At 43.6% G+C, this 16,310-nt stretch overlaps 1 protein-coding gene across 2 annotated transcripts in view; it reads left to right on the forward strand.

The window, feature by feature from the left end:
* Window positions 1–364: 364 nt before the first annotated feature.
* The window catches only part of TTC8 (tetratricopeptide repeat domain 8), a 39,031-nt gene continuing 23,085 nt past the window's right edge, over window positions 365–16,310 (forward strand). The window contains exons 1-5 of one of the 2 annotated variants that reach the window (XM_068115122.2): window positions 365–671; window positions 10,014–10,134; window positions 10,247–10,310; window positions 10,553–10,712; window positions 11,977–12,066. In XM_068115122.2, coding sequence (XP_067971223.2) covers window positions 540–671; window positions 10,014–10,134; window positions 10,247–10,310; window positions 10,553–10,712; window positions 11,977–12,066 — 567 coding nt within the window. In that variant the 5' untranslated portion in view covers window positions 365–539. The remainder of the gene's footprint in view (window positions 672–10,013; window positions 10,135–10,246; window positions 10,311–10,552; window positions 10,713–11,976; window positions 12,067–16,310) is intronic. The other variant, XM_068115123.2, reaches the window with a different exon arrangement.

The following is a 16,310-nucleotide window of genomic DNA, read 5'->3' on the forward strand; positions in this document are numbered from 1 at the left end:
AACCTTTAATAACAAGAACAAGAAAACTTCATGTGCGTGCAAAATGTACAAGAGCTATCCAGGAGGAACACGACTTTGAGGCTTAATCCTCCGTGGTGACAAAGACATTAGATCGATCCGTAGTGCAGATCTATGGTCATTCACGCATTGCAGGTAGGTGCTGTAACTCAAAACGATGCAGATACCGCACGGGCGTGATGGGCCAAATGTCCTCTTACCATATTTCCGGCGGCGGATATCGTCGTCATAGGAAATCCGATTATGAATAGCAATAGAATACAAGTTAAGCGAAGCATATGAAGGGATCAATGACAAGTGCCCGGATTAGCAGAATGAATATGGAAGGAATTTGGGAAAGAATGTTAGTGTTCTTCCAACCAATCAACGGGTGTTCCGGCCCTGCCCGCTGTTGCTTGGAGACACAATCGCGGCCTCACTTACTCTTCCCTTTCCCAAGATCGATAAACTCTCAGACGAATTCCTCATATTGTACGAGTTTTTAACATATATATGTATTATTTCTTATTCAGGGAATCGTCATGACCGAAGCTTTGTGCGCATGGCCTGGCATGGACCCGGCTTTCCTCGCCTGGAGTTCTTTTCGTCGCCGTCGCTTCCAGCGCTGCGCTGATCTCTGCTCTGACATTTTAGAACGAACACCCTATGACCAGGTCACTTATATATACACATAGTCATAGTCATATATACAATTATATATATCTTTTTTTTCTTTCTTTTTTTTTGTTATGTATATACAGTATATATATGGTTATTTATATATACTGTATATATATATATATATGTGTTTATTTATTTATATATATATATATATATATATATATATATATATATATATATATATATATATATGTATGTATATATATATATATATATATATATATATATATATACAGTATATATATATATATATATATATATATATATATATATATATATATATATATATGTTTATTTATATATATATATATATATATGTTTATTTATATATATATATATATATATATATATATATATATATATATATGTTTATTTATCTATATATATAAAACACAGTTTGTGTGTGTGTGTGTGTGTGTGTGTGTGTGTGTGTGTGTGTGTCATGTTACCGATAGACTCCTAAACGGAGAGGCTCACATACTTGATATTTGGCACAAACATGGCCATTGAGCCTGGGAAGAACATGGCCGACCTAAAAATTGATTTCATAATATTTTTTTACCATATTTTTACCTCAGCGCATTTCAGCGAGGAATATTATGACCGGAATGGCAGAGCAGCGTGCTGATTCGCTCAGAGCGATCACGTGATGTTCCTTGCCGCCATTAACTCAGTTACGCGTTCGCACGTATTTCAGAGCGATTGCGTTTTTTCACATTTCAGCGAGGAACATTGCCATTCACACCACATAGGTTTTTTTTTCTTTCATCTTTAGATCCATATTTTTTGCCATAACGTAGCGCATTATGGCTCTCTCGAGCTCGAGTTAGCCAATCACCTAGGAGCATGAGGCCACGTTGGCCACGCTCACGACAGGACGCAGAGTTGCAATCGATCGCTCAGAGCGATCACGTGATGTTCCTTGCCGCGCGATTGCGTTTTTTCACATTTGAGCGAGGAACATTGCCATTCACACCACATAGGTTTTTTTTTCTTTCATCTTTAGATCCATTTTTTTTTTCAGCGAGGAATATTATACACGGAATCTGAATCGGTGGAAGAGCAGTGCGCTGATTCGACGATTCGCGCGCCCTCCCCCCTCTTCATCCTAACTACTTTCTAAATGATTTTAACACACTTTACACTACCCGGGGTCTTTCCCTGCCAATCCATTGGCCAACTTACACTATGGGTTCTAAAACCCAATTCCCATTGACCAAACTGTGGTGCTTCTCAATTTGGGGTCTCACTCCCCCGATTCATCTCCCGGTGCCCTCGCACAATTTCTGGGCTGTGACGTGTAGCTCTCCCAGCAGGTCTACCCACCTGCACACCTCCACCACTGTAGTTGCCACCCGAGCTTACCTAGCTCCTCACCCTAACCTAACTAACTGGGGACAGCCCCTCCTGGCTCTGTCACCCCACTCGGTGCCCTCTGGCACTGGGCTACCCGGGTCCGTCCTCCGGATCCTCGGGCCCCATCCACAACAACTACTACCGGCTCCCAGAGCCCACCTGCGGCCTCACCTGGCCGACATCCTCACAGTGGTGGAGTGCCCAAACCAACTACACACACTAACAGGCTACACGCCCAGCCATTTCCACAACACTAATGCACCCATCCACAATACCATTCTTTCACCCGCACCACAGATGCCAATATCCAACCACAATTTACCTGTACCCTCTACCTAACACTTACACTACCCGCCCCGGGTATCCGTGATGGGGGTCCACTCTTCCCCCATTCACACCTTCGCACCATGCACTCCACTCCACAGTTTTCCACCATACTCACTCCATGACCATCCATTCCAATACTCCATTTATTCCACACCACCATTTATTCCACACAACCATTCTCCATACCTGTTGTTGCACACCTGTGCACTCATACCTGGTGCCACCTGCACCCTCCTTTCTTCCTGGACCATTTGGTCATCACAATACACAATCACCACTACTCCCTCATACACTGCTCCATCCACCTGTTCAGTTGCACACCTGTGCAATCACACCTGTTCAATTCTCAAACACACGGCATCATCTCAGCTAACTACTCCCCTCTGAAACTTGCGCTTCCCAGTCGTCCCTTTAAACTATTGCGCTCCCACGTCATTATCATCCATACTAATCTACCTGCGTCCCCACTACAGGTATCAGTCACTATCTAAACTTAACGTTACCTAATGTCATCTTCGCTAGATCCCTATCAATATCCTAACCCACCCGGGCTAGTTTTCACTGCCATACACCCCATAATCTATAGCGCATTTGCCCCCCCTGTGAGGGATGGTGGATTCCCCATCCCACCACATCGGGGAGGTCCCACTATCAATTTTGCTCGTCCAAATTCCAACCAATTCAAAAATTTGTCATTTACTGCTAATCACCGTACCAATCATCAAATTTCACCTTTTTTTAATTTCGGGGCCAAAACACTATCCTCGTCATCCGTCTACTTATTACATCCTCTCGGTGCGCCAATTCACGTCTACAGCCCGGCTTCGTACAGCCGAGCAATGAACGCGGGTCGTTTTGTGCCAGCGGCTGGATACGTCCGGCACTCGGGGCAGGGACGGTGGCTTACCCGGGCCGAGATCCCACGCACCACCTCGGCGCGGAGCCATCCAATTGCCCGATCTCGACCTGCCGGCACGTCTCAATAGAAAGTGGTCGCCATGACGACCCTTCCTATCGGGCTGCCCGCTCCGCCTAGTGGAGCCCGGACGCGGCCGTTCCAAGCGAGGCCCAGCGTGGATCGCGCACGGCGGTCCTTTCGAACCCGCCATGGCTCGGATCCCCGCTGGTTCTCGCGGCACGCGAAGCCCGGCACGCACCGAGGGCCCGATTCGGCTATAAGTCGCTCTAACCACTAACCCGGTTACCGTCGATGCCTCACCTGGATGCTTACAAGCATACGCTACCCCTTTCTTGCTCATACCTCCAGCTGTTCCCATGCTCCTCGTACCTTTCCTTACACACCTCGGTACACTCATTCCGCTCACCGACTTGGTCACACACCTGACCACCGAACACCTTGGCACACATTCGTCGCTCGCACACCTCACCAACACACCTCTTCGCGCCCCCTCCTCGGTCACCTCCTCTGTGACCATCACAGGTGTGCTTTCACTCGCACACCCCACCACGTGCCTCACGACCAACTCAAGTGTGCATTCCCACACACGCTCTACCATTCCAGGTGTGCATCCTTCCATTCCAAGTGTACATCCTCGCTCACCTGTCACAACCAACTCACGCTCCGTGTCACTCTCACTACTTTCACCTCCACTCTTGACAGCGCACTCACCCTTACTCCCGACAGCGCACTCTTTCCCCATGCACCTGTCCGTTACACACCTTTCTCGCGCATCCTCTTGTGCACACTTTTTCGTTACTTCCTCCGTAACACTCACCACACCGCGCTTCCATGTGCTCCCTCGCACACGCGCTACTACCGACTCACTCTCGACAGCACACTCGCTGGTCGGCGCGCACTTTTTCCTCACACACCCCATGGTCGGACATTCTCACACACCTCTTTTTTCGCACACCAGACCTGTCGCACACTTCACCAACGGCCTCTCACGAACACCCGGATCCAAACCAATCCCCAAGCCGACTGAAGCTTTCCTCACATCATGTACATTTCCGATTATATCGCCACTCACCTTGGCACCTCGTCTCCCCACCTCCTTTGCCACCTGCAAACTCTTTATTTGGTTAGTGAGCAGCACATTATGAGTTGAGCACCGACCTTGTACCAATTCCATTACCTCCTCCTGGATTTCTCTCTTAGTTTCTGTCCGTCTCTTCTTAATTTCACTCACCTCTTCTTCCACTTCCTCTAATTTTTGTTTAACCTCTTTTATTTCTCGGTGCGTCTCCTCAAGTTCGTCCTCTAAGGCTACCGTGACCGTCTCTATGTGCATCCTCACCTGCCGGTCCTTTGTCTCCATTATCTCTGTCACCTCGTCCACCCTCATTGTCAGTTCCTCACGTACCATCTGACATTGCCTCTGTGTCGCTATTAATTCGTTTTTAATTTCTTTTTGTGTCGCCTTTAACCCTCCTAGTACCGCAGTGTTCTTTTGAACCTGCTCCACTAACTCCGTCTGTCCCTCTGTCAGCTGTTCCACCTCCTCCGTCAGATCTTCTATTCCCCCTTGTAACTTTGCCGCCCCATTTCTCACCTCTTTCTCCATACGCTTCTCACCTCGCTTTACCTCCTCGCGTAGCCCCGAAACCTCCTCACTTACACCTCGTCGTATCTCCTCTTTCATCTCCTCCATCTCCTTTGTAGATGCCACCCTCATCTGTCCCAATTCATCCCTCTGAGCATCCAATTTGGTTTCTACCCCGATTTTTTACCTCCTCTATCTGCTCTCCCATTTGTTTAATTTCCCGGGCGGATTGCTCCCCTATTTCCCGCAATTTGTCTTCCATCCTATTTTCTAACCCCATTAACCCATTTTTCACCTCTTTTATCCCATTATCTAACCCCTCAAATTTTTTTCCTAATCCCTCTATTCTACTCCCTAACCCTCCGATCTGGGCCCCCATGTCCTCCCTCAATTTCTCGCTATTGGACCCCATGTCCTCCCTTAATTTCTCGCTATTGGACCCCATGTCCTCCCTTAATTGCTTGCCCATTCTTTGTTCCAATTGTTCGCTATTCTGGGCCATAAGGGCCTTCATTTGGATCATAAAGAGATTCCAATCCACCACTGGCGCTGCTACGGTCGCGGGTGCGGCAAAATTTGGTGCCGCTACACCCACATGCGCGAGGACGCCATTTTGCACGCCTGATACTCCCTCAACCGCCTCCTCATTGCTCCCCTCCATTTGATCCTGGGTTACCCCTAACCCCTCCTCTAGCTCACCCACCGGCATCCGATCGCCTTGACCAGCCATGGCGCGATTTCAAAATTCGGGTTTTGTAAAACAAAACAAATTTCGGCCGCTCCAAATTTTGACCAAATTTTTTTTTTTTTGATGTTTTAAAAATTTGGTTCAGGCCCCGAATCTCACTCCCAGACACCAATTGTTACTGATCGCGGTTTAGATGGTATGATGGGCCGAGCGGATGGTCCAACCGCGACCGAACAGTTACTCCCCGATTAGAACCCGATTCCACCCGACGTTGACCAGATCGCACCGCGGCTGCTCAATGAGGGAAAAGACTAAAACGACGAATGCAAAGAGGAAAACGAAGGCAAAGAAAGGTTTGGAAATACTACTGAATTTACTGACTATTTACACACATAAGCAAAAAGAAATCAGTCACGTTTATTTACAAGCACATAAGACGCAGGTGACACAGTGAAAATACTAGCTTATACAGACTTAATTAACCCAGGACAGAACAAACAGAACAAACTCACGTACACAAGAAGGATGGAATGGCAGGAGGTGGATGGCTGGAGGGAGAGGAAAAGTCCAAGGGGGGTCCTGCAGCACAACCGGCGCGTTTAGCAGCCGCCGTTCCTTCACGGCCCTGCTCCAAACCGCCGTTCAGGCCCCCAAGCTGCTGTTGTGGCTGCTGTGGACGTTGCGTGCTTTGCCAGGCCTTGTCCGACTCATCTGGTCCAAACCCTCAACTCGTTCTTGGTCCACTCACTCTTTACCACCGACTCCTCACCGCAACCAACGCAACCAACTGACCACCACCACCGACTCCTCACTGCAACCAACGCAACCAACTGACCACCGACTCCACTGACTGACTCCTCACGACTCTCTCTCTGGCGACCAACTCACGACCCACTTGCGTGCGCGCCTTTTATAGCGCCTCCGGCGATTAAGCCGCCGGCCTTTTGGACACGCCCATCGGGGTGCTCACCTCGGCCCTGGTTGGTCGCGCGACCCTCTGGCTCCGCCCTTGATGACGACGGGCGGGCACGCCTTTCTTCTCCGATTCGAGCACATGTTCAATGGTGGTTTTGGAGGGGAGGTAATTGAGAATCGAGGCTTGGCAATGACGAAAGGGGATGTAGATTTTGGGGTTGGGAATGAAAGGGGATCTATTCTCTTTCACTGGTGCAATGGAGTACTTCAATTAATGGGAGACACAGCCTTACCCTAAAACACAGAATAAGAGATAACTATCAAACAGGGGTATTCTATTATTTGGCTGACGTGTATGCTTGTGGACTAATTATGGGATGCCCTTTCACCTTTACACAGCTCCGGAGGTAGGGGGGCGCAGAATAAACAATAATAATAATAATACAGCACACAATCAAAAAATACAGTCCTCATCTCCGCAACAATATGTATATATATATGTTTACATATATATATTTATATATATATAGATGTATATATATGTTTACATATATATTGTTGCGGATTCGGGGGGTCGGCGCTCCCCTTACCAAGGGGGGGTTAATCCCCTTGTCTTTTAAGCTGGCTGTCCCCCAATCCTAGAAATTATAATGCTCCTTTCCGGTCGAGATTGGCCAGGGTGATTGGTCAATGGAGTCCCAAATACCTGAGTGCCAATCCGACCGCAAAGCAGGGAGATACCTCCCGCTCGGACCGCGGACAAGATGGAAATTGCCGAGCGGTTTAGCAATCCGAAGCCCGAGCCATTAACAAAAAAACTAAACCCGATCCTGAGCGGTTTCCCAAATCGTGCCACAGGTACTCAATGGAGAGAAAGGATGAAGACGATCGAATAAGAGGAAACCAAAGTAAAGGAAGAACAAATATGATTTATTAATTATGTACAAAAACCCAAAGAGGAAACGAAAGGGAAAGAATATACAAGAAGAAGAAGAAGCAGGACACAGAGCAAGCTTAACTATACAGTCTTACTTAATCCCAGGACAACAAACAGACTTACACGGGAGGGTAGTGGTAGGAGGAGAAGGTGCAGGCAGATGGTAGGCGTTGAGGTCCGGCTCCGGTCCAGGCTGAAGAATGGGAGGCAGCTTGCGTGTCGCTGGCACGTGATCGGACCTTACATATGGCGGGGGGGGGGGGGGTAGTCCTTCGCAAGTCCGTATGCGCAGTTCTCTGCTCGTAACTTCCTTACTCAGCTTCTCAGGTGTTCAGCGCCGCTTAATGATTCCTCGCGCATCTGGTACAAACGAGCTCAACAACCGGCAACAATAGGGGTCTAAAGGGCCTCAGCCAATTGCAGCAATGCGAGCACCCCCACGTCTCTCTCTTCTCCTCTCAGCACTTCTCTCTCTCAGTACTTCTCTGTGTAAAGGCGCCGCGCTTGCGCTTATATAGTGTGCTTAGAAATCAAGCCGCGTATTCTCGCACTCCGCCCACCGGTTAGCTCACCTCAGTCTTGGTTGGTTAGCGAGGGCTCACCGGCTCCACCCCTAACAGGGCCACGCCTCGTTCTGGGCGCTCCGCCCTCTTCTTCTCCAAGCTTGACCGCGTGTGTAATGGCGGCGCTTGGGCGGAAGCTCAGCGAGTCAGCGAACGCTGCTCACAAAAGGCGCGTAATCGAATTTGGAGAGAGTCAAGCCGCAACATGAATGGAATTGAAAAGGACCTATCTTATTTAAATAATACAACGCAGATTCAACTATTGGGAACACAGCCTTATCTGAAACAGATATTAAGGAAATAACTAAAGTCCTATGATGTCCTACGTGTTGCTTGTGGACTAACTATGGGTGCGACCTTATTAAATGAAGAGAATTATTTACAAGAATTATTTACAAGTATTTACAAGTGAGGGGTTCTCAAAACCGCAACAATATATTTATACATATTCATATATATGTATATATATGTTTACATATATATATATATTTATGTATATATATCTATATATGTATATATATGTTTACATATATATATTTATACATATATATATATATATATGTATATATATGTTTACATATATATATATTTATATATATATATATATATATATATATATATATATATATATGTATATGTATATATGTACAATTATTTATATATATATTTATATATATATATATATATATATATATATATATATATATATATATATATATATATATATATGTATATATATAAATATATATATATATATATATATATATATGTATATATATATATATATATATCTGACAGTGCTATTACTTCGTTATTAGTCCCCGACCGGTGTACACCGGAAGGGACTTTGTGTTTGCACGCCGTCCCTCAGTCTGTCAGTCCGTCAGTCTTTCAGTCCGTCACGCAAAGAACAGCTTTCCGGACTTTTTTTCTAAACGCTTAATGCTAATGATTTCAAACTTGGCACATGGTTTCCTCATCATAAGTTACAGATCATGTTCGAACCTCACGACGTTTCGATCATTATTGACAAAGTTATGGCACTTTGAACTTTGGTAATTTCCCCAGCAGTTTTCCGGACTATAATTTGGAGTGTGGTAAGTCAGAGCTGTTAATATTCCTTGTTTTAACTCCAATTTACATTCTGTTTCCACTTTTAGTGAGAGGTAGGGCTCTGTGCAACCATTCATGAACTTTATTTGGTGCAAATGGGATAATTTTTAGCCGAGTTACCTCAGACCGTGAGTTGGTAATTATATAATTCACACAGTGCAACACGTGCAGGCCGCTCCACGGAGCGACCTTGCGGGCTTATTTTAACTCCGATTTACATTCTTTTTCCCCTTTTAGTGAGAATTAGGGGTCTGTGCAACCATTCATAAACTTTATTTGGTGCAAATCGGATAATCTTTAGCCGAGTTACCTTAGACCGTGAGTTGGTAATTATATAATTCACACAGTGCAATACGTGCAGGCTGCTCCACGGAGCGACCTTGCGGGCTTATCAACGAGGTGAGGCGTGACACACACGTGTCTCAGCATACCTCAGATCAAGTTTGAAAACCAGCATCAACCGTGCATAAATTTGCATATTCGATCATTTTTGACAAAGTTATGGCACTTTGAACTTTGGTAGGGGACGTGTATTGCAGCGCAATACTCAGAATGCTTGTTTCCATGGCCTTTCACCGGTTAAGGAGTGGGGAAACTTGCAAAAATCGGCTGTTTTTCTCTGATGGAGGGCTTACACTCAAAATGTCGGCCGCAAATCGCTTCCCTGCAGGCAGTTAATATACAGTACAATAAATCGGCTTTTATTGAAAAAAAAATCCATGACTTTTCCATCAATGCAGACTTGACATTAAGCTTCACAAAGACTATCATTCCATAGTACGTATATGGCATTTGATCCTGGAATCACGACATCATGAGCTAAGTGGTCAGATGGGAACACCAAATGCGAAAACCAGAATCTTCCTTTAGAGTTTAGATAGTAACTGCAAATGGATTCCCTTTACCTCAAAATTGATTTGCCTTTTTCGCAGGCTGTGTGGAGCCTTAAGACACGGGCGTTAACAGAACAAGTGTATGTGGATGAGGTGGATGTGGATGAAGAAGGAATAGCAGAAATGCTCCTTGATGACAATGCCATGGTCCAGGTCGCACGTAAGCAATCGCTTGGCTCTTTGGTTTTGTTTTGTCAACCCCAATTGCTGCTCTCTCGACCCCCAGACCCTAGAAATGCTCGTTGTGCTTTATCACGTGTGTTTTATCCCAGGACCAGGAACTTCACTGCACGCTCCCAGCAGTGGTCAGTGCTCTGGACCCAGCCCAGCCATACGGTAATGATAGAATATGGAATTTGAAGAGCAAACATCACGAGAATTAAACAGATTTATCAATAAAAGCCGATCCGGCCCAATTCACCTTCTGTCAATTTGTCTGGCCTGCAGGTGGCAACATTGTATGCTTCATGGTTGACTCCTTTATGCCCTCTGAAATGGTCTAGCAAGTTAAACAGGAAAACTTAGGATGCGCGCGAAAGGATTCTTTCCATAAAAGCTCCTCTCCTCTGTGCATCTAGGCCCGTGACACAAACTGGTCGGCCTTTGACAGGATTTGCTAGACCATCCACTCAAGGAGGACGACCTGGCACCATGGAGATGGCAATTAAAACTCCAAGAACTGCGCACACGGCTCAACCCATGACGGCCAGCACTGGGCGGTACATCCGCCTTGGAACAGTGAGGACAACAGAATTTGCTTGCTCCCTTTTTAGTGATTCAGCTATAATGATATGATGGAATGATATGACTTCCTGTATGATTCATACCTGAAGTTTCTTACTTGCTCAAATAAATGTCCAGTTTGATGTTTTAAAGTGAAACAAATGTCAAAAATAGAGATCTGAGAATTGTTAGCTCTAATGATGATTGTGTTTTACCTTAATAATTGTATGAAGGAACTAGCGGATATACACATGAAAGATTAGTGATGGGGTGGGATAGTAGGGGGTTTGATTAGATAAGAGGGCCATAGAACAAGAGCAATCAAAAAAATATTTACGTACATCATCGAGGCTCATGGAAGGGAACAAAATGGCAAGGGGGGAGACTCCCAAAGCAGAGTAGAAGAGAAAGTGACCGAGGAGGAGGGGGACAAGGACATATGGGGGTGAACAAGCCGAATGAAATACAGTAAGAAGTGGAAGGTTGGGGATGAAACAGAAAAGGAACAATGCAACTAACAAACGAAAAGAGATGAGGGACAGGTGGAAACATCACAATAACCTGGAAAAAGAAGTGCTTGGGAATGGGGTCATTAGGAGTAGAGAAGATCATGAAGATGGATTGAGGAGGGCATGACGTTGTGGTGAGCAGCTGTCCTGAAGCCCTGGAGGGAAGAATGGGACTGAACAGTCTGGGGAAGTTGGTTTCACAGGCGAGAGAAAAGAAGAACTAATGAATGGAAGTGAGTAGTGAGTCTGGATTTTGGAAGTTTAACTGGAGGAGGGATACTGGCAGATCATGTGCACCCTGCGGAAACCTGGGAGGGAAGAGGTACAGTAAAGGGCAGATGGTGCAAGACCAAAAAGGAGGTGGTATAATACAAAGAGGACACTAACCTGTCTGCGGTGCAAAAGTAACATTTCTAGGTACTCGGCTTCGTCGCGGGAGATCCCAAATTTTTTGAGGGCCTTACTTTCCACGGCATTAAGAAGGCAAGCTATGAAGCATGGGGAGCCAGCCCAAAGGGGAGAGCAATACTCCATCAAGCTGGGAGTGAAGGCCTTGTCGGTTGTCAAAAGTTCAGATTGGCCAAGGAAAGACCTTGCACGACGAAGGATGCCCAGTTTGTTTGTTTCTCGGCCATCTTTGTTCATTTGTTTCTCGTCCTTTGTTGGAAACGGGCAGTTTTGCATTGTGCAACAATAAATAGATAACTATCATTTGGTAGTAACAAGCATTTATGCTTCTAATAATTCCCTGTCTGTTGTCTTGACCGCAGGCATCAATATTGTCATCCCCTGATGGGCCTTTCATCAACGTGTCACGTCTGAACCTCAACAAGTACGCTCAGGAACCAAGACTTGCCAAAGTAAGTAGCAAATCCTGACACAGGCATGTCTCATTCCCCTTGCACGTTACTTAAGGGATGGGAGAAGAAGAAAGAAAGAACCACCAAGAAAGAACCACCTTTTGAGGCCATTTTTCCCCACAGGGCGGGGGTTGGCCTTTTTTGGGCACCGTGGTCCCCTTTTTGAAGCAATGTTTTATGGCCAGATGCTCTTCCTGCCGCCAACCCTGTTAGTCGCCTCTTGCGACACACAGGGAATTACCAGTGAACTGGTACTCAATTTGCCGACCTCGGAGGGATGACAGGCCGAGTCAACCCCCCTGGCGTTAATTCAGTGATCGACCGGGATTCATACGCAGGATCCTAGGATCCCAAGCCGGCACCCTAACCGCTAAGCCAACACCAGGCTCACTTAAGGGATAGGAGAGACTTGTAATTGGTCTGTCTGTGAGGGTGTGAGTGAGTGTGAGTTCGCCTGCAGATCTACTTTAATATTGTTCATTCCCAGATCTACTGTAATCTAAGCACCCTGTGGAGGCTCTGCATTGTTAAATGCCCCGTCTTGTTACCCTTGCCAGAGGAGAGAAGGTATTGTACTTGAGTCTGTTTGTTTGTCTGTCCGTATGTCTTTGTTTTTTGTTTGTCTGCACAGAATGAGCTAACGTAGGCCACAAACGCCACCTCTTGGTAGCCAGTAGTACACGTTATCTTTTTTCAACCTAGTACATCTATTAAGTATGTACAATTAGAATGTGAGTATGTACATCTGTAAAATACGTACTACAAAACCACACAAACAAGTGCAGGTGAGGGTCTGCAATCTTTGATCGCTCACTACCCTCGCCAGAGGAGAGGGTATTGCATTTGGGTCAATTTGTTTGTCCGTCTGTTTGTTTGTCCACACAGAATGTGAGTATGTGTATTAATTACATTAGACCCTTTAGAAACCTAACACCTTTGAGACCCCTGAGACCTTTAGACCTTTTACAACCCTAAGACCCATTAAGACTCCAAAAACTCTTAAGACCCTTTAGATCCCCTAAAACCCTTGAGACCCCCAATATCCTTAAAACCCCTGAGACCCTTTGGACTAATAATACAATTTAGACCCCTAAGACCATTTTAGACCCACAAGACCCTCTCGTCCCTTTAGACCCCCTAAGAACTCTCAGACCCCAAGACCCATTATAATCATATCATAATTTAAGACAGTTTCTCATACGATGGTACACCCATTGATGTATCGCCCTCCATGGGAAACACCAAGGTGACAGTTTACAGCTGGGACGGGATTCAAACCCAGGCTAGACTGCTCAGAGGTAAGTGTGCGAATCTCAAATATATCCTGCCAGCCGCAAAAAAAGGAATAACATTCAATGAAGGCTGTTAATATGCAGTTCACATTGAAAAAAAAGACATTGTCCAGTATGACTATGATTAATAGAGGAATTGAGAATTTAACTTTTCCCAGAATTATTCAAAGTGTTAGGAACATGATCAGATCGCCGGGTGGGCAATGCAGGCCAGCATGACTAAATTGGAAAGCATTAACTCTTTTTCTTGAGCAAGGATTGACCGCTAATCCAATCTGATCCACTTTCTCCCGCAACCTAAATTGATAATCCCCTGAGTTAAGTGAAAAGACCTCCGTTTCCTTACAATGCGAGGTTTCCGACCAATGTGGGTGGTTCTTTCCCAAGCAACTCTTACGGCTAAGCTCAGATTCTGGCAGTTCCTCTGGCAGAATGTTAATTTTCTCGAACTGTGTCTATAATGACCCATGTTGTCTGCTAGATAAGGTTTCATGGTCACCCAAAATTTGGATTTAATGTTTACACCCACTCATCACTTGATCGGTCGGTGTTGTGAGACATACTTGCACCCATCCTGACTTGGCCCGCTTTGGGATGGGACCGAAAACAATCGGGCTGCTTGAAGGGTCAGCCAATTAGGGATGGCTTAATTTATATGGAGTTACAGTCCGTATCAGGGACAGTGGCGTCTTCAACAAGGATGGAGTGGTGCGTGGAAATGAAGGGCATTCGTTTCTCTGCAGCTGCATATCAAACTAGAACGATAAATCAAAGATTGCATACCTTCGCCTGCACTTGCTTTGTGTGGTTTTATAGTTCGTATTTTATAGACGTACTCACATTCTAATTGTACATACTTTATAGACGTACTCACTCTAATTGTACATACTTTATAGCCATACTCACTCTAATTGTACATACTTTATAGACGTACTCACTCTAATTGTACATACTTTATAGACCTACTCACATTCTAATTGTACATACTTTATAGACGTACTCACATTCTAATTGTACATACTTTATAGACGTACTCACATTCTAATTGTACATACTTTATAGACGTACTCACATTATAATTCTACATACTTTATAGACGTACTCACTCTAATTGTATATACTTTAGAGACGTACTCACTCTAATTGTACATACTTTATAGACGTACTCGCATTCTAATTGTACACATTTTATAGACCTACTCACATTCTATTTGTACATACTTTATAGACGTACTCACTCTAATTGTACACACTTTATAGACCTACTCACATTCTAATTGTACAGACTTTATAGACCTACTCACATTCTATTTGTACATACTTTATAGACGTACTCACTCTAATTGTACATACTTTATAGACCTACTCACATTCTAATTGTACATACTTTATAGACGTACTCACTCTAATTGTACATACTTTATAGACGTACTCACTCTAATTGTACATACTTTATAGACGTACTCACTCTAATTGTACATACTTTATAGACGTACTTGCATTCTAATTGTTTATACTTTATAGACGTACTCACATTCTAATTGTACATACTTTATAGACGTACTCACATTCTAATTGTACATACTTTATAGACGTACTCACTCTAATTGTACATACTTTATAGCCATACTCACTCTAATTGTACATACTTTATAGACGTACTCACTCTAATTGTACATACTTTATAGACCTACTCACATTCTAATTGTACATACTTTATAGACGTACTCACATTCTAATTGTACATACTTTATAGACGTACTCACATTCTAATTGTACATACTTTATAGACGTACTCACATTATAATTCTACATACTTTATAGACGTACTCACTCTAATTGTATATACTTTAGAGACGTACTCACTCTAATTGTACATACTTTATAGACGTACTCGCATTCTAATTGTACACATTTTATAGACCTACTCACATTCTATTTGTACATACTTTATAGACGTACTCACTCTAATTGTACACACTTTATAGACCTACTCACATTCTAATTGTACAGACTTTATAGACCTACTCACATTCTATTTGTACATACTTTATAGACGTACTCACTCTAATTGTACATACTTTATAGACCTACTCACATTCTAATTGTACATACTTTATAGACGTACTCACTCTAATTGTACATACTTTATAGACGTACTCACTCTAATTGTACATACTTTATAGACGTACTCACTCTAATTGTACATACTTTATAGACGTACTTGCATTCTAATTGTTTATACTTTATAGACGTACTCACATTCTAATTGTACATACTTTATAGACGTACTCACATTCTATTTGTACAAACTTTATAGACGTACTCACATTCTAATTGTACATACTTTACAGATGTACTCACGCTAATTGTACATACTTTATAGACGTACTCAAATTCTAATTGTACATACTTTATAGATGTACTCACATTCTATTTGTACATACTTTATAGACGTACTCACATTCTAACTGTACATACTTTATAGACCTACTCACATTCTAATTGTACATACTTTATAGACATACTCACTCTAATTGTACATACTTTATAGACGTACTCACTCTAATTGTACATACTTTATAGATGTACTCGCATTCTAATTGTACAGACTTTATAGACCTACTCACATTCTATTTGTACATACTTTATAGACGTACTCACATTCTAATTGTACATACTTTATAGACGTACTCACTCTAATTGTACATACTTTATAGACGTACTCACTCTAATTGTACATACTTTATAGACGGACTCACTCTAATTGTACATACTTTATAGACGTACTCACATTCTAATTGTTTATACTTTATAGACGTACTCACTCTATTTGTACATACTTTATAGACGTACTCGCATTCTAATTGTTTATACTTTATAGACGTACTCACATTCTAATTGAACATACTTTATAGACGTACTCACATTCTATTTGTACATACTTTATAG

This window comes from Myxine glutinosa, chromosome 5 (assembly GCF_964187855.1).
Source record: "Myxine glutinosa chromosome 5, kmMyxGlut1.1, whole genome shotgun sequence".
NCBI lineage: Eukaryota > Metazoa > Chordata > Myxini > Myxiniformes > Myxinidae > Myxine > Myxine glutinosa.